General features: G+C 41.5%; 5 protein-coding genes across 6 annotated transcripts; 1 reads left to right on the top strand and 4 right to left on the bottom strand.

Moving 5' to 3' along the window:
* Positions 1–672: 672 nt before the first annotated feature.
* zgc:163057 (Hemoglobin subunit alpha-D-like) lies at positions 673–2605 on the top strand. 2 transcript variants are annotated; one of them, XM_052103211.1, is made up of 4 exons: positions 673–825; positions 932–987; positions 1424–1628; positions 1779–2605. In XM_052103211.1, the coding sequence occupies exons 2-4, from the start codon at positions 944–946 to the stop codon at positions 1905–1907; spliced, it is 378 nt and encodes a 125-aa protein (XP_051959171.1). In that variant the 5' UTR covers positions 673–825; positions 932–943; the 3' UTR covers positions 1908–2605. The 2 variants fall into 2 exon arrangements, with proteins under 2 accessions (XP_051959171.1, XP_051959170.1); XM_052103210.1 differs by having other exon boundaries at positions 673–987.
* A 2636-nt stretch (positions 2606–5241) lies between these two features.
* Positions 5242–5927, bottom strand: LOC127627015 (hemoglobin subunit beta-like). Its single transcript, XM_052103206.1, has 3 exons — positions 5836–5927; positions 5499–5721; positions 5242–5414 (listed from the first exon to the last, which is right to left on the bottom strand). Exons 1-3 carry the CDS (start codon positions 5925–5927, stop codon positions 5286–5288), a joined length of 444 nt encoding a protein of 147 aa, XP_051959166.1. The 3' UTR covers positions 5242–5285.
* A 1595-nt stretch (positions 5928–7522) lies between these two features.
* Positions 7523–8262, bottom strand: LOC127627018 (hemoglobin subunit alpha-2-like). Its single transcript, XM_052103209.1, has 3 exons — positions 8084–8262; positions 7794–8001; positions 7523–7651 (listed from the first exon to the last, which is right to left on the bottom strand). Exons 1-3 carry the CDS (start codon positions 8176–8178, stop codon positions 7523–7525), a joined length of 432 nt encoding a protein of 143 aa, XP_051959169.1. The 5' UTR covers positions 8179–8262.
* Positions 8263–10870: 2608 nt separating this feature from the next.
* On the bottom strand, positions 10871–11547 carry LOC127627021 (hemoglobin subunit beta-like). The gene is made up of 3 exons (XM_052103212.1): positions 11444–11547; positions 11107–11329; positions 10871–11023 (listed from the first exon to the last, which is right to left on the bottom strand). Exons 1-3 carry the CDS (start codon positions 11533–11535, stop codon positions 10895–10897), a joined length of 444 nt encoding a protein of 147 aa, XP_051959172.1. The 5' UTR covers positions 11536–11547; the 3' UTR covers positions 10871–10894.
* A 7732-nt stretch (positions 11548–19279) lies between these two features.
* On the bottom strand, positions 19280–20018 carry LOC127627017 (hemoglobin subunit alpha-2-like). Its single transcript, XM_052103208.1, has 3 exons — positions 19874–20018; positions 19584–19791; positions 19280–19449 (listed from the first exon to the last, which is right to left on the bottom strand). The coding sequence occupies exons 1-3, from the start codon at positions 19966–19968 to the stop codon at positions 19321–19323; spliced, it is 432 nt and encodes a 143-aa protein (XP_051959168.1). The 5' UTR covers positions 19969–20018; the 3' UTR covers positions 19280–19320.
* Between the last annotated feature and the right edge of the window lie 3349 nt (positions 20019–23367).

Raw genomic sequence — 23367 nt, 5'->3', positions numbered from 1 at the left:
TTATATAATTATAATTATTATTATTATTTATTTTATTTTTTTTTGCTGCTTTTTTAGCCACATGTATCACTGTTAAATCTGTGGTTGTGAAAACCAAAAGAAAGCAGAGCTCACATGTTCATACAAACTATTGACTATGAGGAGTTTGTGTGTGATTGTTATGTACATGTTAATGCTTTGTGTGGTAACATTCTAATCAAATATATAATTTAACATCACTAAATGAATTTGAATACATTGGGTTTCACCAACAAGCTAATGTTCAGGGTTAGATCAAGTAGAAACAGATTATTGAGGTAACAATTTCAGGTTAGCACTCATTTACATGAGTACATTTGCATTAAGATACTAGTCCTGTAAATTATCTGAATTAATATATATAATAGGCTACTATATCAATGCAACCTGTTTTCAACATGTCCTGTAACTTAATCATTGAATGATGTTCTAACAAATTGTTACATTGCTGTAATATGTAAACAAGACACCATTTCGCAATTTTACTCTTTGCATTTGCAGTTCATCGTTCGTTATTGTGATTTGTGAAATTTAAGACATAATTGTCAGTATGAATCCCCGCATGAGTTCCTCTAATGTGACGCAAGGTAATTTACTGCCCCTTTTTCGCAGTATCGACTCTCACGTGATTAACTCTCGCCTGCCGGTGAGTCGAAGCGCGCGACCGACGACAACTACATTTCGGTAAACTGCTCTCCTTAATTTCTTTAAAAAAAAAAGACTTTTGTGGACAATGGGATCCAAATTACATGACCAAACGGTCAAGTAACCGTGCACGTGTATGTTATGCTTTGAGTTGTTCAGAAGGTATTTCATTTTCGCTACCAGTGTTTGCAAAGAATAAATATATACTTTAATTGTGCCTTGACGTCTTATAATGCTCTCAAATACCGAAAAAGAGCTTATTGTACAGATATGGGACAAAATGATTCCAGTGGCAGAAGATATTGGATCTGAAGCTCTTTTAAGGTATGCTGTCATTATTGACTATATACTAATGTAGTCTATAACATGCTTATATAAAAAAGTAAACATTTGTATATCCAAAGACTCACAATGAGATGTTTTCCCCCTCCTAAATCTCTTTACTTTGATATTGTAAGTATTTACACTGTAGACTGATACGTGTAGGCTGAAATGTTGTAGCTACTACTAAGTTTTTAAAATTATAAAAACAATGTATCGAACAATTTAAATACTTACGTTCATTAATGAATTCTTGATAGTTTGTCGTTCAATTTTTGATATTGGATCATCAAAGGTCGTGTTAATGGTTATTGGTCTTGTCATATTTGGCAGTTGTCCATTAGTGATTACGCAAGCAATTGGAGGGAGGAGATATTTTGCTTAGCTGCATCTTGTAGACCTCAACATCTGTTTTTCTCCCATGTCCATTGGCTTTCAGGATGTTCACAACGTTCCCCAAAACTAAGACATACTTCTCTCATCTAGACATCAGCCCCCGTTCAGAGCATTTACGCTGCCACGGGAAGAAAATTGTCCAGGCTTTAGCCGAGGGCGCGAGGAACATAAGCACACTCACCACTACATTGGCACATCTCAGCAGGTTCCATGCCTACCAATTGCGAATACATCCTACCAACTTTAAGGTGTGTTTGTCAAAAAGAATGAAACGGCACATGTCCACTTACCAGATCTAGTCAAGGCTACATCAGCATGCTATCCTCAAATAAAGTGTGATTTTTATATTTTGGGGTTGATATATCTTACAACGTTAACTTGTTGAAATCTTTTCACAGCTTTTCAATCACTGCATGCTTGTGACGCTAGCGTGCTATATGGGGGATAACTTCACCCCAGTTGCACACGCGGCGGTGGACAAGTTTCTTTCTGCCTTCTCTGCTGTTTTAGCTGAAAAATTCCGATGAAGACCCGACTGAGAAAGATGAAATGGTTCAGCAAACTTTATATATATCATAATAAATGTGTTGCAAATTTGTGTCTTTCATATTTATATATAATAATGCCATTTGGTATTCATTAAGAAAGAACTGACATTTTGGCGATATGCCAGGATACCTCCCTTATTGAACTCTTCTCGGATAGCGCCCTCTGTGAAATTCTTACAATGCGTTCAGTGTATGTTCTTGGTTTGATGATGTCTATGACGCAACGCACGAATGCATGCTGTGTTTTTAGAATCTTGGCCATTTGATGAAATTCCATCCTCATTACTAGAATTCCCGTCATTAAAAATAAATAAATAAACAAACAAACATTTCATTGTCAGTGATTTGTGAAACGCTCAAACAGGCATCTCGGCTACATCCCTGTATGATCCGCAGGACGTGTGCAGTAAATATAGCAGAAAAGATGAATTATTTCTGCATTAGATAAGTTAAAGTGTGACCTTAAGAAATTAAGTAAATTCTACATTTGTAGATTACTTAATTCAAACCTGTAAAAAATGAGCATATCAGTAAATATAATTTATTATTGCTTATTTTCACATGGCGTCATCATATATGAATCCAAAAGGATTGTCATAATTATTGCTAATTTGAGTATACATATCGCAGGTAAATTAAATAAGTAATTTTTACCTAACTTTTAAAAGCTTGTGTTCCCAAAAGGCTTGAAAAAATAAGCTTGCATTGTTTTTATTGTTGTTTTTGTTTTTTTACGTTTGGTAATTTTTAATTTTTTTTTGTGACGTTTGAAGTTAATTTTCTACTCATAATTACCTTTTCATGGTAATAATAATAATATTTATATATAAACAATGAATAAAGATCTGTTTATTGTGACCGCCATCGTGTTGTCTGTGTTGAGGTCTGCGTGCGCAGCTCTGAATCTGGTTTCTATCACCATTAATGCAAGATGATGTTGCTGTCTAATAGACAACGTGGCATGCATTAAGCTTCCCTGTGGGCGGCGTCCGTGTGTCATGTGGGACATGTATGAAAAAAATACAAATGTTTTAATTATTTCTTAATTCAATGCTACAATTATGTATTATTTCAAGTAAACTTTACTTTTACCAGGAGTTGAGTGATAGCCTTTTCTTGAAAATATGGACTGTTAAATCAATCGGAAATTGTTTTCCATGTATTTTCTCGGTTACACAGAGGTGGCATGAAAGTTAGGGACATTCCCCACATTTAAGAATTGAAAATGTAAAAATGCGACGTTTTTTTCCTTCCAATACCATGCTTTTACTACATATAACGTGTTCATGGTAATTTCGTGAAAAACAATGCCTTCCTTCTCTCTTTAATGTGGTTTCTGAGGACATTTCTAGCGTCCCCATAATTCAAATTGCTTAAAGAAAAACGTACTAAACGATGTTTTTTATTTATTTGTTGATTTTTGAAATGTGAAAATGCAGAAAGTGTTTGTGAGTTGTAGGTTTAGGGGATAGAATAGTTCATACAGTGTAAAATCATTATGTCTATGGAGAGTCCTCATACGGATAGCCGCACCAACATTTAACATTAGTAACAACTTTACTAACAAATTTAACAATGCACTCATCCTAGCCATGTTAGGTGTACACGAAATGCAATCTTTCTTCCTTGCCAAAATATCGGAACGTTTCAGTTATTACAAATAAATAAATAAATAAAAAACACATTTTTTTTCTTTACTTTAGAGCCACAATTTTTTACAAAGGATAAAATAATACATTTTAAATGGTCATCTCTCCTCCAAGAGCTACATATTATTTTGTGTTCCTGACTGTTTGGAACAATAATGTCTGCAATGTTCTGCAGGAAGGTAAGAGCTACAGTTGGTGGGCTTTTGGAGATGCGCTCAGTGAATGCTCTTGCATGGGAAGATTGCACAGACATTTGCCATATTTATATTAAAGTTTTGTCCTGTGATGGACTGACCACCTGTCCAGGTTGTGTCCCTGCTCCACTTCCCGCCTTGGACCTTGACCCTGCATAGGACAATCGGCTATGGAAGATGTTTGGATGGATATTAAAGCGTAGAAAACGTTCCAATTTTGATATACAGTAGAAAAAGAGATGGATACCATAAAAACTACGAAATCATTTTTTTACCAAATGTATAATGTTTGAACTAGGGAACGATTATTTACAAACAACATCAATTAAAAAAAATAAAAATAAGATGCAATGAGAATATTCGCTGAAAGACTGGGAAAAATACTCAGAATACAAAGCATAAACCCGCACAATTTAACTTAATATATTGCACATATTTCACTCCCTCCAAAATACCATTATTTTAAGGTATAAAATATACCTTCGCGTTGTTGCAGTCTCTTAAATGCATAGATAATGCACATGTTTTGGGAATGTAAAAATTATGGTATATTTACATTAATGTCAACAAATCTAAAGCACTCAGAAATAATGGATCCTCAACTTGTTTTGTTGTGTGAATTAGGTTCATTAGGTTAAGTAGATTTGGAAAGTAAACCCGTTTCCAAGTTTACTACTGTTGCTAAGATGTGTTTATTACGAATTACGAAACTGCAAATCAGAAAAGGCACCATCAATAACATAATGTTGGAATGAACACAAGTCTATAGCGGCTGAGTATGACTTACTACGTTTTTCTAGTCACCACAGCATGAAGGGGTCATGAAGGGTTATTTTATGTCATTTAATTATCTTTCCTGAGGTCCAATGAAAATGTTATAAAAGTTTTTTGCACCAGTCACAACTTAGTGATGATCATTTCCAACCCTGTTTTGGCCTATGCCTAAATTCTTTTACAGCATTTATTGATATTGGTTAAGGTTAATTTATTAAAATACTTTGTTGATTGTTCATATTAGTTCATAATGTATTAATTACTGTTAATGTGTAGGCCTGCAACAAAAAAAAAAAAGAAGAAAAAAAAAAAAAAGTAGGTCTATTTTGTTGATAACCAACATTTAGAAATGCTGTGCAAGTATTTTTCATGTTGTTAATTCACGTTGCTAATTGATGTTAACGAATACAACCTTATTGGAAACTGATACTGTTTTTAGGGTCTTGTGAGGAGAGGCAGTGGCAGGAAGTGGAGATCGTATCGTAGTGAACAAAGGCCTCAAACTTCCCCTGCTGCATGCTGGCAAACATGCTTCCATATAACACAACCTTCATGCATGTCACTAAAGCTGTTATTAGCACTTCTGACATTATATCACGTTTTAATGTGATATTTTGTGCATAAACCCCATGATTTTAAAGAGAACTCAATAGAGAGACAACACACAGCAAAATCATTTCAATTATTTATTTTCCTTTTCTTTCTCATTGCAGGACAATCTCTATTACTTTCGGAGAAATCTAGTAATACTGCTTGGTTAGAGCTGCCACAACAACACACAGGAACTTATGCCACGCAGCTTGGACGCTTTGAGTGAACTCAGTCCCCATGCGTGCAGCGACGACCACGGTCAGGCAATCAGCTAACAGCTGTGAAAGAAAAGGGGAGAGTTAAGGCACGTTTTAGTTCCAACATGATAGGAAACATGATAACCACTTGTCTGAGACAGCTACCTGGAAATTGCCTGGGTCAACGTGCAGTTTTTCGGAGTGAAGCTCGCTGAGGGAAGCGTAGGACTTCTTGATGTCATCCATGTTCTGGAGAGCTTTCTCCAGTGCTTGGAGCACGACCAATCCGTGCGCTGCGACCATTGGATTAGCCATGATCGCGCTGGAGTTATACAGATTGCCAAAGCCACCAAAATACCGCTGAGTCCATGGGTAGACGATCAAACATCTTGAGAGGATATAGCGGAAAGAGAGGCACATTAAACATTTGCAATAGTTAATTTAACATCTTGAAAGTGTTTATATTTGAGAGAAAGGTGTAGAAGGCCTAAGAAAAGGTTACCTCGCCAAGCTTTCGTGGCCCACTGACTTAGAGTCAATTTTCGCGAATACCCCCTGTATTGCGGCGCATTCCTCTGCTGTCCATTTAACCATCTTGTCAGTTTTGTGGCTTCAGCACTGGACAGGGCTTTTAAATAGCCCTGCTGGGTCACCGCCCATGAATGTCGGGCAGATATGTTTGGGCGATGGTCCGAAGCAAACAAAGAGTGCAGCTGACCGATAAACTTAGTTCACGTGAATTCACATGATATAGATCATTGCCCGTGTCTTGTTGACGGAATGAGGTTGTAAATAATGTTTTTTATTTAAAATAATATAACATGAGAGAGACTGCACCTATAGGCATTCGTCGCTGGTATTAAAGTTATTCCGTTCAAATTAAACTCACAATGTTTGCATTTGTCATGGGAATCTTTAGTGAAAGTATGTGCTTTACGAACACTTCAATGAAGTTGTGGAATGTATGTAAGAAACTTTACAATCGTTGAATTATTTTTCTAACAACGCAACCATTTATAATTGAATTATATAGAACAATTGCGCAATGTAGCTGCAATGTTGAATGTCATACATTCAATGAACAGAACGGTTGCAAATGAATAGGCACAACATCGTTCCTGATCAATAAGCTAAAACAATAAACATACAAAAATCTTCTATATGTATATTCCATACATGAACATATAGCTTGCAAAATGCAACTTAATGTCAATGTCAATTCAAATGAAAAACAACGGACTGTTGAACAATGTGTTGTATAATAATAATAATCAAACATGAAATAAGATGTAAACATATAGAAAAATAAATAAAACAGAAAATTAGGCCTACAGCAGAAAAGCTATTAACAATATTAATAATGATCTCAACTTTATTTGACTGAAAATATAGGCTACACTTAATTCATATATTTGGGTTTATATTAAAATTTCAATAATATTTGAGAAAATATATGTTACACAGTCTATTTATTATAGAGTATGTATGTAGTATGTAGTATTTTGAAATATATGTCCCATGTAAAGGATGTTCAGTATAGAGCCAACACTTAGATACATTTATATACACTAAGTTCATATATTTGAATATATATGTTGGCCACATATTCACATTCCTCTAATATTTAGGAAAAATGTAAGTTACACATGTACAAGTATGTGACTTCTTGTATATTCTTTTATATTTCATACATAATATATGCAGTACTTGTTTACTTATTGTCATATATCATATTTCATATGATTGGATTGTGGAGTTTATTTATTTATTTAGTTTATTTATTTAGCCTTATCATGGACTCTCGTAATTCTTAGAATTGTTTTTGTGCAATTCGTCATTTATTTTCTCATATTCTCCCAAATATTTATTTTACACTTAAATGTTTTGGACTTTCCAGAAGAAATAAAACCCCTCACCCTATTTATTGCCACTCTAAACCTTCACGTATGTCAAATTAAATGTGATTTGTATGTAAATAAATAGCCTAAATAAATGATGGTTAAATAATTATTTTTTTTATCTTGGTGTGGGCTCACGATGGTCAGAAAATGTTTTAATGCTTCCTGTTGGGGTCAAAAGTACTTTCCAAATATGCCCAAACCACAATGATATTAAAAAGAACTCAAGAAAACGTTTACATTTGTTTCAGTGCATGGTTTTATTTTTCAACATCATGGGATGAGTACAATTTAACGATACTTTTCAGCAAGGACGAGGGCGACGAGGGCCAGAAACTTGTCAACAGCAACGTGAACCTGGGGAGTGAACTCATCCGGAAACATCATGCCAAACGCCACCAGAATGCAGTGAGACAATATCTGTTGGAAAGTACAAAGATAGTAATTATATCTCTTGTCAACATGTTCAACAAAATGTGAATGCACTGGAGGTCCTCCATCACCCAGACAATGAAGGGTTTTAAAAATATGTAATATTATCATAAGCCTATAAATGGCTGACCTTGAAGTTGACGGGGTCAACTCTCAACATGTAGGCGTGGAGCTCGCTCAGGTTGATGAGACCACTTTTGAGGTCGTCGATTTTGCTGACTGCCTCGTATAGGCCACCCATAACAGTTTTGCCATGCTTGCGGACGGGTGCAGATCCAGGACTTGTGTCATTCCAGTGGGAAAAGTACGATTTGGTCTGCGGGTAGACGGTCAACATCCTGTAATGTTAAAAGAAAAGTTCATTAGTACCAACATTTCAGAAAAAGGTCCTACCCAAAAGATGTGCTAATTAGGCTTTACCTAGAAAGAGCCTCATTTCCTATTTCATCTGACAGAGGAGAAGCCTTTGAGAAGAAATCGGTCACGATGGCCTTTTCTTTGGCAGAGAGACTCATAATGGTTCTAGGTCTGCTTCACCACAAAGCTTGAAACGAGACGGTAAAAGTGAGTGAGGTAGCAACTGACTGCCATAAGCACAGTCTTTATAACGTCTCTGTATCTTTGCTCCGCCTGCATTTCTTCCCTATTGGTTGCTATATTGTGGATAAACCAGCTTCGACAAAAATAGCGACGTGGGGCGTCAACGCCTCTTGCCACCCTCATCTAAAAAAAAATAGCCCCATTGCTTAAAGTTTCTCTTCAGTTCCGCAACTAAGAATTTGTGATGTTGTCTGTGTTATTTATTATATTCATAATGTAATTTTGACCAAAACATTTGAACATCTTCATAAATGTTCCTAATATATAATATCGTTCAATATAAACACAGTATATGCTGCATAGGCCTATTGTTTCGGGTTATAGCCCCATGACCCCACACTCGGGGTTGCCGACTGTCACGCATTTGGCGTGAGACACACACTTTCGGTCTCTGTCTCACGCTCTCACTCAACCCAAGTTATTCTCACGCCAAATAACAAGAAAACGGGATTCAGTATAAAATAAATAAAACATAGCAACAAATCTTCGATTTGGATTTTTCCATCAACACGAGACTTGAATTTTCGGGCCGCCGAAACAAAAGTCACACCGCAACGCACATCATGTGCCCCAGAGACAGGATAACCTGCACTTTGTGTGCAGAATATCAGAGCGCGCGTCTCAACACGCATTCCAAGTCTCGCATGCGATATGAATTCTACAGAGAATCATCTTATTTATATCACTGGGAAAGAAGTAAAAAAAGACAATACATGTAGTTTTATTTTAACTTTTTGAAAAAACCTTTCTAATGTAAAAATTATGATTTTCTGTATAGGCTAATAAAAAGTAAAAACATTATATTATGGTTAACAAGAGAGTACATGTAGTTTTACACTTTCTTATTTTTAATATCAGTTATGAACTTTAGGGTGTCTGTGTTATATTTGATACAGTTTAGTTAATGTTTATGATTGTAATTTCACATGTGTTACCCTGATGATGTTTAGTGTTTGTGTGAGTGACACTGAGCACTGTCTCTACATGTTTATTAGTCATTGCTCCTGGAACAGCCACTACTGATGAACTTCATGTCATCATGAGCCCTTATGTAATTACTACTCACTAAAATCAGTTGGGTTAAAAATGACCCAACACATAGCCCAATGGTGGATTCATATAGCACTGACCCATTGTTGGTTAATTTTAACCCAATGCATTGGGTAGCATGTTTTACCCAATATATAAAAAGTTATAAAATAACAAATTTGTTTTTTTACAAAAAAACTTTTTTGGGTGGGGGGTGCAAAATGTTGCTTTAACCCCTAGTATTATTGGTACTATTATTATTGTTGACATTATTATTATTATGATTGTTACTGTGTATATAAATTATAATGCACAAGTTACAAATATCTTGAAAATGCTTTATTTCCATTAAATTAAAAGTTGCAAACATTTTCATTAATTAAGTAAATTGTTGCAAATGTGTTATCAATTTACTTTCTTTTTATCATTGTTACTTACAACCATGTTTCAATTTACAAGAACCACCACAAATAAATAAGTAATAAATAAGTAATAAATAGGCAATGGTGTAATGTTGCTGGCACGGATGAAGACGATGGAGTGACGAACCCAAGTGCAGTTTATTAAACAGAAGTGAGATCCAAAAACCTTAACTAGAAACGTGAAACATAAACATGAACGTGACTAAACTAGACTTGACACAGAAAATACGTGACTTGACTAAATCTTGGCATGACTTGACTTGACTTGACAAAGTTACATGAACAATACTACACAGAGGACAATGGCAAACATGATGGCTAAAATACATTGACATGGTAACAATTTAACAAGACCACCAATGAAAATACAAAACTGAAAACAATATAACAAGACAAAAGAAAAGGCACCATCATGTTGGAATGAACACAAGTCTATAGCGGCTGAGTATGACTTACTACGTTTTTCTAGTCACCACAGCATGAAGGGGTCATGAAGGGTTATTTTATGTCATTTAATTATCTTTCCTGAGGTCCAATGAAAATGTTATAAAAGTTTTTTGCACCAGTCACAACTTAGTGATGATCATTTCCAACCCTGTTTTGGCCAATGCCTAAATTCTTTTACAGCATTTATTGATATTGGTTAAGGTTAATTTATTAAAATACTTTATTGTTTGATCATATTAGTTCATAATGTATTAATTAGCTACTGTTAATGTGTAGGCCTGCAACAAACAAAAAGAAGAAGAAAAAAAAGTAGGTCTGTTTTGTTGATAACCAACATTTAGAAATGCTGTGCAAGTATTTTTCATTGTTAATTGATGTTGTTAATTGATGTTAACGAATACAACCTTATTGGAAACTGATACTGTTTTTAGGGTCTTGTGAGGAGAGGCAGTGGCAGGAAGTGGAGATCGTATCGCAGTGAACAAAGGCCTCAAACTTCCCCTGCTGCATGCTGGCAAACATGCTTCCATATAACACAACCTTCATGCATGTCACTAAAGCTGTTATTAGCACTTCTGGCATTATATCACGTTTTAATGTGATATTTTGTGCATAAACCCCATGATTTTAAAGAGAACTCAATAGAGAGACAACACACAGCAAAATCATTTCAATTATTTATTTTCCTTTTTTTTTCTCATTGCAGGACAATCTCTATTACTTTCGGAGAAATCTAGTAATACTGCTTGGTTAGAGCTGCCACAACAACACACAGGAACTTATGCCACGCAGCTTGGACGCTTTGAGTGAACTCAGTCCCCATGCGTGCAGCGACGACCACGGTCAGGCAATCAGCTAACAGCTGTGAAAGAAAAGGGAGAGTTAAGGCACGTTTTAGTTCCAACATGATAGGAAACATGATAACCACTTGTCTGAGACAGCTACCTGGAAATTGCCTGGGTCAACGTGCAGTTTTTCGGAGTGAAGCTCGCTGAGGGAAGCGTAGGACTTCTTGATGTCATCCATGTTCTGGAGAGCTTTCTCCAGTGCTTGGAGCACGACCAATCCGTGCGCTGCGACCATTGGATTAGCCATGATCGCGCTGGAGTTATACAGATTGCCAAAGCCACCAAAATACCGCTGAGTCCATGGGTAGACGATCAAACATCTTGAGAGGATATAGCGGAAAGAGAGGCACATTAAACATTTGCAATAGTTAATTTAACATCTTGAAAGTGTTTATATTTGAGAGAAAGGTGTAGAAGGCCTAAGAAAAGGTTACCTCGCCAAGCTTTCGTGGCCCACTGACTTAGAGTCAATTTTCGCGAATACCCCCTGTATTGCGGCGCGTTCCTCTGCTGTCCATTTAACCATCTTGTCAGTTTTGTGGCTTCAGCACTGGACAGGGCTTTTAAATAGCCCTGCTGGGTCACCGCCCATGAATGTCGGGCAGATATGTTTGGGCGATGGTCCGAAGCAAACAAAGAGTGCAGCTGACCGATAAATTAGTTCACGTGAATTCACATGATATAGATCATTGCCCGTGTCTTGTTGACGGAATGAGGTTGTAAATAATGTTTTTTATTTAAAATAATATAACATGAGAGAGACTGCACCTATAGGCATTCGTCGCTGGTATGAAAGTTTTAAACAAGCTGTGGTTCAGCCTCTGCTGAAAAAACCTAACATTGATCCTATAGTTTTTAAGAATTATAGGCCTATTTCAAAATTGCCTTTTCTGTCCAAAATCTTGTAAAAGGTGGTTTATTCGCAGCTCTATTCTTATCTAACCACCTTCAACATATTCGACAAATTTCAATCAGGCTTTAGGGCACTGCATTGTACTGAGACTGCACTAGTAAAGGTGACAAATTACATTTTAGTCTCCCTGGATTCTGGAAACGGGGCAATTTTATCCTTCTAGACCTCAGTGCAGCATTGATCGATCACTCCATTCTCTTACATCGTCTTGAGAAGGTGGTTGGCATAAAGGGAGTTGCATTAAACTGGTTTTCATCATATCTTAAGGAAATAACTTTTTCTATCAATATTGATAATCACTTCTCTTCCCCAACACTGCTCACATGTGGCGTTCCACAGGGCTCCATGTTGGGTCCTCTGCTTTTTTCTCTTTATATGCTTCCTTTAGGCTCCATCTTTCAGAAGTACAGTGAAGCCTATCATTGTTATGCTGATGACACACAATTTTACCTTCCTGTCAGGTCTAACGATTGTTGTTCCATCAGTAATCTCATCTCCTGTCTTTAAGAAGTTAAATTATGGATATATGAAAACTTCCTCATGCTTAATGAGGATAAAACCGAGGTCATTGCTTTTGGCTCTTCGTTACGTATCACTGACATTGAAAATCAGTTTGGTACTTTATCTTTAACCATGCACAATAGAGTTAAGAACTTGGGTGTCATCTTTGATTCTGACTTATTTTTTGATAAGCAGATAAATGCTGTTGTTAAAGGAAGTTTTTTTTTAATCTAAGGTCCATTGCTAAATTAAAACAGTTTCTCCCACAGAAGGACTTGGAAATAGTAATTCATGCTCTTATTACATTCCGGCTGGACTACTGCAAAGCCTCATATGTCTGTCTCAATCTTCTTTTTCACATCTGCAAGTAGTCCAAAATGCAGCAGCTAGACTCCTAATGGGTACCAAGAAAAGAGAGCATATTACCCCAGTTCTCGCTTCCTTACATTGGCTTCCAGTTAGATACATAGTAAACTTCAAGGTTGTGCTGTATGTTTATAAGGCTTTTGCATGGTTTAGCCCCTCAGTACATTGCTGATTTACTCCATCTACATTCTGCACCAATGTCTCTTAGATCATCAAATCAGTTACTCCTCTCTGTTCCTCGTTCCCGTTTGAAAACTAAAGGTGATCGGGCGTTTGTAGTTGCGGCCCCCCTGTGGAATGCAATCCCATTTGCTGTTAGGGCTTCCTCCTCACTACCGATATTTAAATCTAAATTGAAGACACATTTTTTTTCTCTTTAGCCTATAATGTTGGTTGAGAATTTTAATAGTTTCTGTGTAGGTTTTATAATATTTTATTAATTTGTTATTTTTAACATTTTATAAGTTGTATTAATTTCTGTTATTAATGTTTGTAAAAAATTCTACAGCACTTTGGTTACAACATTTGTTGTTTTTAAGTGTGTTTTATAAATAAACTTGACTTGACTTGACTTATTCCATTCAAATTAAACTCACAATGTTTGCATTTGTCATGGGAATCTTTAGTGAAAGTATGTGCTTTACGAACACTTCAATGAAGTTGTGGAATGTATGTAAGAAACTTTACAATCGTTGACTTATTTTTCTAACAACGCAACCATTTATAATTGAATTATATAGAACAATTGCGCAATGTAGCTGCAATGTTGAATGTCATACATTCAATGAACAGAACGGTTGCAAATGAATAGGCACAACATCGTTCCTGATCAATAAGCTAAAACAATAAACATACAAAAATCTTCTTGTATATTCTTTTATATTTCATACATAATATATGCAGTACTTTTTTACTTATTGTCATATATCATATTTCATATGATTGGTGTAATGAAGACTCAGGTTGGTTTGGATCCATATGCGGCTTTATTAGAACAGTAAACTCAGGTCGTACAGGCAATGGTCTGGGACAGGCAAACAGAGTTAGGCAGAGAGGCAGAGGCGTAAACAGGGACAGGCTAATGATCAGGGCGGGCAGCAAACAGACGTGGTACAAGGCAGGCTAGAGTAACTGGGCAGGTGGCTAACAAACTGGAACGGGAATAGCTAGGTCGGTACACGGATAAACTAGAGAGGTAACTAATAATGCTTGGAAATGTCGCGGGGCTAAACAAGACTTCGCAAGGAGGGAACAAACAGACGTGATTAAATAGAGTGAGGTAATAAGCAACAGCTGGGGTGAGTAATCAGTATTCGGGTGAATGCGATCTCCGGAGGCTCGAGGAGGAGCGCCTTCACCCGTGTTCGTGACAGAGCCCTCCTCCTGTGAGCGGCTCCTGACGCGAAGATGCGACCACGCCGAGGTCTCCCCGAGGTCGAGGGGCCGGTCTCTCGGGTTGGTCCGATGGTACTCTGTAATGAGGTTAGGGTCGAGGATGTCATTGGTGCTGACCCAGGACCTTTCTTCCGGGCCGTACCCTCCCAGTCAACCAGGTACTGCATCTGACCTCGGTGGCGCCTGGAGTCGAGCAGCCTTCGCGACCAGGAAGGCCTCCTCGCCGCCCACGATCAGGGAGGGGGTCTGAGAGTGGCCTCCTCTTCGCCCCCGGGTCGTCGGCCGGTTTCAGTAGGGAGACATGAAAAGAGGAGAGATTCGGTAATTAGTGGGGAGCTTGAGACGGAAAGTAACAGGGTTAATCTTTCTAAGGATTTTAAAGGGGCCAACATACCTAGGGCCAAGCTTTCTGCAAGGCTGGCGGAGGCGGAGGTCTCGGGTGGAGAGCCAAACCCATTGGCCTGGGGCGTAGTCGGGTCCGGGACAGCGGTGACGGTCTGCTTGTGACTTAGTGCGGTCCACGGCCCGCTGTAAGTGGACGTGGGCCTGGTCCCATACTGCCGTCGTTAACGGCGGGGACTTCCGAGGGTTCTCCGGACCAAGGGAAGAGAGGGGGCTGGTACCCCAGAATGCATTGGAAGGGGGTCAGTTTGGTGGATGGTTTGAGTAAGGAGTTCTGGGCGTACTCGGCCCATGGAAGGAATCTACTCCAGTCCGACTGGTTGTGGTGACAGTACGTGCGCAAGAACCTGACAATTTCTTGGTTTAGTCTCTCCGTTTGTCCATTGGACTGGGGGTGGTAACTGGAGGTGAGGCAGAGGTTGATGTTCAGGAGACGGCAGAAAGCCTTCCAGACCCTGGAGGTGAACTAGGTCCCCCGGTCCGAGACAATCTCTTCGGGCAGACCGTAGAAGCGGAACACGTACTGGAACAGGTGTTCGGCGGTTTCGAGGGCAGTGGGTAGCTTGGGTAGAGGTATCAAGCGGCAAGCCTTGGAGAACCGATCTACGACCGTGAGGATGGTGGTGTGCCCCTGGGAGTTGGGTAGGTCGGTTACGAAGTCCACGGCGATATGTGACCAAGGACGATGTGGAATGGGGAGAGGTTGGAGCAGGCCGGCCGGTGGTTGTTTAGGGGACTTCGCTAGGTTGCAGGCTGAGCACCTCTTGACGAAGTCAGCAGTATCCTCGGGTAGGGTCCCCCACCAGAAGCGGTTACTCAGGAGACGGGTGGTAGCTGTGATTCCGGGGTGGCCGGAACTTGAGGAGTCATGCACCCAGCTGAGTACCCTCTCCCGGAGGCTGGGGGGTACGAAGGTCCGACCCGCAGGGCACTCAGGAGGAGGTGGGACTGAGACTTGAGCCTGGGAGATGTCTGACATGAGGTCCCACTGGACGGGGGCTAGGAAGAGCGCGGGCGAGACGATGGGTTCAGCTGTGAGGTTTTGGACTGTGGTCTCGTGTTGACGTGAGAGGGAGTCGGCCTTGGTGTTCTTGGAACCCGGGAGGTAGGAGATGTTGAAGTCAAAGCGGGTGAAGAACAGGGCCCATCGGGCCTGTCTGGGGTTGAGCCTCTTGGCGGAGCGGAGGTACTCAAGATTTCGGTGGTCCGTCAAGACCTGGAATGGTTGCCTGGCCCCCTCCAGCCAGTGACGCCATTCCTCCAGGGCTGCTTTTATGGCCAGAAGCTCCCGGTTACCGACATCATAATTTTGCTCGGCGGGAGTGAGTTTGCGGGAATAGTAGGCACAGGGAAACAGCTTAGGTGGGTTTCCTTGGCGCTGGGAGAGGATGGCCCCAATTCCAGTGTTCGAGGCGTCCACCTCTACCATGAAGGGGAGGTCTGGATTGGGGTGGTACAGGATGGGCGCAGTGGTGAAGCGTGCTTTGAGTTGGGCTAAGGCCTGGAGGGCTTCAGCCGGCCAGTGGAGTTTGTTTCCACCTTTCTTCAGCATGGCGGTAAGAGGGGAAGCAACTGTGCTGAAGTTACGGATGAACCGGCGGTAGAAATTCGCGAACCCCAGGAAGCGTTGGAGCTCCTTCACCGTGGCGGGCGAGGCCATTCCAGGATGGCTCGTACCTTGCGGTCATCCATGGCCACTCCGTCTGGGCTGATGACATACCCCAGGAAGGCTACCGTCTTCAGGTGGAACTCACACTTCTCGGCCTTGGCGTACAACTGGTGCTGGATCAGGCATTTGAGGACGGTTCGGACATGTGTGATGTGTTCCTCAAGGGAGTCAGAGTAGATCAGAATGTCGTCGATGTAAACGATTAGATAACGGTTGAGCAGGTCTCTGAACACATCATTGACGAAGGACTGGAACACCGAGGGACTGTTAGACAAACCGAACGGCATCACCAGATATTCATAATGGCCGGAGGTGGTGGAAAAGGCGGTCTTCCACTCGTCTCCCTCCCGAATACGCACCAGGTTATAGGCGGAGCGCAGGTCCAGCTTGGTGTAAATCTTTGCGCTCCTTAATTGCTCCAGAGCAGAGGGCACGAGTGGCAGGGGGTATCTGAATTTTATGGTGACGTCATTGAGGCCGCGGTAGTCGATGCACGGGCGAAGGGAGCCGTCCTTCTTGCCCACGAAGAAGAATCCGGCAGCTGCCGGGGACGTGGAGGGCCGGATGAACCCCTTGGCCAGCTCCTCCTCGATGTAAGACTTCATGGCTAAGGATTCGGGTTCTGACAGGGGAAAGATTCGGCCTAGGGGTGGTGTGGCTCCCGGCTTGAGTTCGATGGCACAATCGCTAGGTTGGTGGGGCAGAAGTAGGGAGGCCTTGGCCTTGCTGAAGGCCTCGCTCAGGTCAGCGTACATGGGGGGTATCTGAGCGGAGTCGTCAGGAGCCTTCTGGACATTGGTGGTTCCCACGGTTAAGGGGTGGACTGTTTTCAGACACCTCGCCGAGCAGTCAGTGCCCCACTGTGTGATTTGACTGTGCCGCCAGGAGATTCGTGGGTCGTGAAGATGGAGCCAGGGGAGGCCGAGGATTACCGGGTGGTGAGGGGAGGTGACGAGGTGCAGACGGATGGTCTCGGTGTGCAGCACTCCTACCTGCAGGTGGATGTCGGTAGTGGTGTTGCACACTTTACCGGTACCCAGGGGCCGTCCGTCTAGGGCCGCCACTGCCAAGGGAGGTTCACACACAGTCAGGGGAATACCATGTTTCTTACAAAAGTTCTCATCAATGAAATTACCAGCCGCACCAGAATCGATCATAGCGTGGACATTTAAGCTATATGATCGGTAGCAGAGTGAAATGGGAACTTTCAGGCTGCTGGTTAGGGTGGAAGAAAGGAACAAACTCACCCCTGGTTGTTGTCGCTCAGGCGGACGCGTCGGGCAGTTGGAGCGGATTTGCCCGGCCTGGCCACAGTAGAGGCAGAGGCGGTTGGAGAGGCGGCGTTCTTTCTCCTCCGGAGTGAGGTGGGCGCGGTCTAACTGCATGGGTTCCGGAGCCGCTTGGCGCTGGGGTGCCGGAGCGGGCTGCGGGAGCCACCTAGCTGGTCGTCGGGAGCGGATGAAGTTGTCGACACGGATAGCCAACGAGATGAACTGCACCAAAGTGGTCCCCTCATCGCGACACGCCAGCTCAGACTGCAGATCCGCGCTCAGCCCCTGACGGAAGAGGAGTTTTAGGGTGCACTCAAGCCAGCCGGTTTGCGTTGCAAGGGTGCGGAAGGTGAGAGCGTAATCCGCCGCTGTGCGATTTCCCTGGCGGAGAGCCAGGAGTTGCTCACCAGCGCTCTTGCCACATTCAGGGTGATCAAAGACGTCGATCAGGTTCTGCATGAACGAGTCAAAGGAAAATTGTGTGAAGCCCTGATTGTGCCAAATCGCGGTCGCCCAGTCGAGAGCGCGGCCCGTCAGAACGGAGCTGACGAAGAGAATCTTGTTCTGATCAGTCGGGTATATCGTCGGTTGTTGCGCGAGAAAAATATAGCACTGCATTACGAAGCCTCTGCACTTCGAGGGTGTACCATCGAATTTTTCCGGGAAGGCGAGTCGTGGGCTGGCAGCTGCTTGGGGAAGTGAATCGCCGGCTGACGCCTGGCTAGCTTGAGGAACCGCGGGTGCGGTCGCGGAAGCCAGCGCTGGTTGGAGTGCTGCCTGCACGGTGCGCATTATCTCCTCGATGGCTGAAGCGAGGCGCCCGAGCTGGAGCTGTTGCGCGGAGAGCTGGTTCGCCTGCGCCGAGAGTTCCTCCGACAGGCGGGTGATCACCGCTGGATCGAGGGGCGGCGAAGTCTTCTGTAATGAAGACTCAGGTTGGTTTGGATCCATATGCGGCTTTATTAGAACAGTAAACTCAGGTCGTACAGGCAATGGTCTGGGACAGGCAAACAGAGTTAGGCAGAGAGGCAGAGGCGTAAACAGGGACAGGCTAATGATCAGGGCGGGCAGCAAACAGACGTGGTACAAGGCAGGCTAGAGTAACTGGGCAGGTGGCTAACAAACTGGAACGGGGAATAGCTAGGTCGGTACACGGATAAACTAGAGAGGTAACTAATAATGCTTGGAAATGTCGCCGGGGCTAAACAAGACTTCGCAAGGAGGGAACAAACAGACGTGATTAAATAGAGTGAGGTAATAAGCAACAGCTGGGGTGAGTAATCAGTATTCGGGTGAATGCGATCTCCGGAGGCTCGAGGAGGAGGCGCCTTCACCCGTGTTCGTGACAATTGGATTGTGGAGTTTATTTATTTATTTAGTTTATTTATTTAGCCTTATCATGGACCCTCGTAATTCTTAGAATTGTTTTTGTGCAATTCGTCATTTATTTTCTCATATTCTCCCAAATATTTATTTTACACTTAAATGTTTTGGACTTTCCAGAAGAAATAAAACCCCTCACCCTATTTATTGCCACTCTAAACCTTCACGTATGTCAAATTAAATGTGATTTGTATGTAAATAAATAGCCTAAATAAATGATGGTTAAATAATTATTTTTTTATCTTGGTGTGGGCTCACGATGGTCAGAAAATGTTTTAATGCTTCCTGTTGGGGTCAAAAGTACTTTCCAAATATGCCCAAACCACAATGATATTAAAAAGAACTCAAGAAAACGTTTACATTTGTTTCAGTGCATGGTTTTATTTTTCAACATCATGGGATGAGTACAATTTAACGATATTTTTCAGCAAGGACGAGGGCGACGAGGGCCAGAAACTTGTCAACAGCAACGTGAACCTGGGGAGTGAACTCATCCGGAAACATCATGCCAAACGCAACCAGAATGCAGTGAGACAATATCTGTTGGAAAGTACAAAGATAGTAATAATATCTCTTGTCAACATGTTCAACAAAATGTGAATGCACTGGAGGTCCTCCATCACCCAGACAATGAAGGGTTTTAAAAATATGTAATATTATCATAAGCCGCTGACCTTGAAGTTGACGGGGTCAACTCTCAACATGTAGGCGTGGAGCTCGCTCAGGTTGATGAGACCACTTTTGAGGTCGTCGATTTTGCTGACTGCCTCGTATAGGCCACCCATAACAGTTTTGCCATGCTTGCGGACGGGTGCAGATCCAGGACTTGTGTCATTCCAGTGGGAAAAGTAGGATTTGGTCTGCGGGTAGACGGTCAACATCCTGTAATGTTAAAAGAAAAGTTCATTAGTACCAACATTTCAGAAAAAGGTCCTACCCAAAAGATGTGCTAATTAGGCTTTACCTAGAAAGAGCCTCATTTCCTATTTCATCTGACAGAGGAGAAGCCTTTGAGAAGAAATCGGTCACGATGGCCTTTTCTTTGGCAGAGAGACTCATAATGGTTCTAGGTCTGCTTCACCACAAAGCTTGAAACGAGACGGTAAAAGTGAGTGAGGTGGTAGCAACTGACTGCCATAAGCACAGTCTTTATAACGTCTCTGTATCTTTGCTCCGCCTGCATTTCTTCCCTATTGGTTGCTATATTGTGGATAAACCAGCTTCGACAAAAATAGCGACGTGGGGCGTCAACGCCTCTTGCCACCCTCATCTAAAAAAAATAGCCCCATTGCTTAAAGTTTCTCTTCAGTTCCGCAACTAAGAATTTGTGATGTTGTCTGTGTTATTTATTATATTCATAATGTAGGGCCTAATTTTGACCAAAACATTTGAACATCTTCATAAATGTTCCTAATATATAATATCGTTTAATATAAACACAGTATATGCTGCATAGGCCTATTGTTTCGGGTTATAGCCCCATGACCCCACACTCGGGGTTGCCGACTGTCACGCATTTGGCGTGAGACACACACTTTCGGTCTCTGTCTCACGCTCTCACTCAACCCAAGTTATTCTCACGCCAACTAACAAGAAAACGGGATTAAGTATAAAATAAATAAAACATAGCAACAAATCTTCGATTTGGATTTTTCCATCAACACGAGACTTGAATTTTCGGACCGCCGAAACAAAAGTCACACCGCAACGCACATCATGTGCCCCAGAGACAGGATAACCTGCACTTTGTGTGCAGAATATCAGAGCGCGCGTCCCAACACGCATTCCAAGTCTCGCATGCGATATGAATTCTACAGAGAATCATCTTATTTATATCACTGGGAAAGAAGTAAAAAAAGACAATACATGTAGTTTTATTTTAACTTTTTGAAAAAACCTTTCTAATGTAAAAATTATGATTTTCTGTATAGGCTAATAAAAAGTAAAAACATTATATTATGGTTAACAAGAGAGTACATGTAGTTTTTACAGTTTCTTATTTTTAATATCAGTTATGAACTTTAGGGTGTCTGTGTTATATTTGATACAGTTTTGTTAATGTTTATGATTGTAATTTCACATGACTACCCTGATGATGTTTAGTGTTTGTGTGAGTGACACTGAGCACTGTCTCTACATGTTTATTAGTCATTGCTCCTGGAACAGCCACTACTGATGAACTTCATGTCATCATGAGCCCTTATGTAATTACTACTCACTAAAATCAGTTGGGTTAAAAATGACCCAACACATAGCCCAATGGTGGATTCATATAGCACTGACCCATTGTTGGTTTATTTTAACCCAATGCATTGGGTAGCATGTTTTACCCAATATATAAAAAGTTATAAAATAACACATTTGTTGGTTTTTTTATGGAGGGCCAAAATGTTGCTTTAACCATCCTAGTATTATTGGTACTATTATTGTTGACATTATTATTATTATTATTTGCTGTGTATATAAATTATAATGCACAAGTTACAAATATCTTGAAAATGCTTTATTTCCATTAAACTAAAAGTTGCAAACATTTTAATTAATTCAGTAAATTGTTGCAATTGTGTTATCAATTTACTTTCTTTTTATCATTCTTACTTACAACCATGTTTCAATTTACAAGAACCACCACAAATAAATAAGTAATAAATAAGTAATAAATAGGCAATGGTGTAATGTTGCTGGCACGGATGAAGACGATGGAGTGACGAACCCAAGTGCAGTTTATTAAACAGAAGTGAGATCCAAAAACCTTAACTAGAAACGTGAAACATAAACATGAACGTGACTAAACTAGACTTGACACAGAAAATACATGACTTGACTAAATCTTGGCATGACTTGACTTGACTTAAACAAAACAAAACTACAACAAAGTTACATGAACAATACGACACAGAGGACAATGGCAAACATGATGGCTAAAATACATTGACATGGTAACAATTTAACAAGACCACCAATGTAAATACAAAACTGAAAACAATATAACAAGACAATGAAACATGAACCAATAACAAGACAAGACTAATAAATAAAGGAACCATTGAGGTGTGGCGGTGACATGGCCTGGAGATGACTCTGGCATTGCTGTGAAGTGACCTGGAGATGATTCTGGCGTGGCTGAGACATGGCCTGGAGATGACTCTGGTGTGGCTGTGACATGGCCTGGAGATGGCTCTGGTGTGGCTGTGACATGGCCTGGAGATGACTCTTGCATGGCTGTGACATGGCCTGGAGATGACTCTGGCATGGCTGTGACATGGCCTGGAGATGACCCTGGCATGGCCTGGAGATGACTCTGGTGTGGCTGTGACATGGCCTGGAGATGACTCTGGCGTGGCTGTGACATGGCCTGGAGATGACTCTTGCATGGCTGTGACATGGCCTGGAGATGACTCTGGCATGGCTGTGACATGGCCTGGAGATGACCCTGGCATGGCCTGGAGATGACTCTGGCGTGGCTGTGACATGGCCTGGAGATGACTCTGGCATGGCTGTGACATGGCCTGGAGCTGACTCTGGCATTGCTGTGAAGTGACCTGGAGATGATTCTGGCGTGGCTGAGACATGGCCTGGAGATGACTCTGGTGTGGCTGTGACATGGCCTGGAGATGGCTCTGGTGTGGCTGTGACATGGCCTGGAGATGACTCTGGCATGGCTGTGACATGGCCTGGAGATGACTCTGGTGTGGCTGTGACATGGCCTGGAGATGACTCTGGTGTGGCTGTGACATGGCCTGGAGATGACTCTTGCATGGCTGTGACATGGCCTGGAGATGACTCTGGCGTGGCTGTGACATGGCCTGGAGCTTTATTTAAGAAATGAATGTTTCAAGTTTACACTTCTGAAGTGTTTCCCTCACATATGAATCCATCACATCCTATTTAAAAAATATAGTTCATATAAAGTCAACAACTTGTAATTTCAATTACAAGCAATGGGCTTCATTAACGAGGTGATCATAAACCGAGCCAGGCACCTTCCTGAAATGGTAAAAGAACACCATCAAAATGTTGCTGCTTTTTGGCATTAAAAAGTCACAATAAACGTAATAAATGTCACGACGTGAAAAAGTCATAATCGTTGTGAATTCAGGGGCGCAGACCTATCTGAAAAGTGGCTTGGCTTCAGATAAGGATATCACCCAATGTCATGTAGATGCTGGCTATTGTGTAATACAGGGGTCGGCAACCTATAGCACGCGTGCCAGCAGTGGCACGCGGACGGTTAATCACTGGCATGCAAGCAACGGTGAGAGAGGAGTAGACTGTATTTATATAAATTCTGCACCTGCATTCCAATCTACATCTTGATGTAAATCCTTCCTCTTGATTACGCAGCGTGTTTTCATCAGCTGAATGGGAAGCTAAACACTATTAAAGTGTGATGAGACTGGCGCTGCGCGTGCAAGCCGTTCGCACATCACGAGCTAGCAGCACTTCTCTTTCGATTAA

Source organism: Xyrauchen texanus, chromosome 33 (assembly GCF_025860055.1).
Source record: "Xyrauchen texanus isolate HMW12.3.18 chromosome 33, RBS_HiC_50CHRs, whole genome shotgun sequence".
NCBI lineage: Eukaryota > Metazoa > Chordata > Actinopteri > Cypriniformes > Catostomidae > Xyrauchen > Xyrauchen texanus.
The sequence above is the reverse complement of the archived record's forward strand: the minus strand, read 5'-3'. Positions and strand labels throughout refer to the sequence as shown.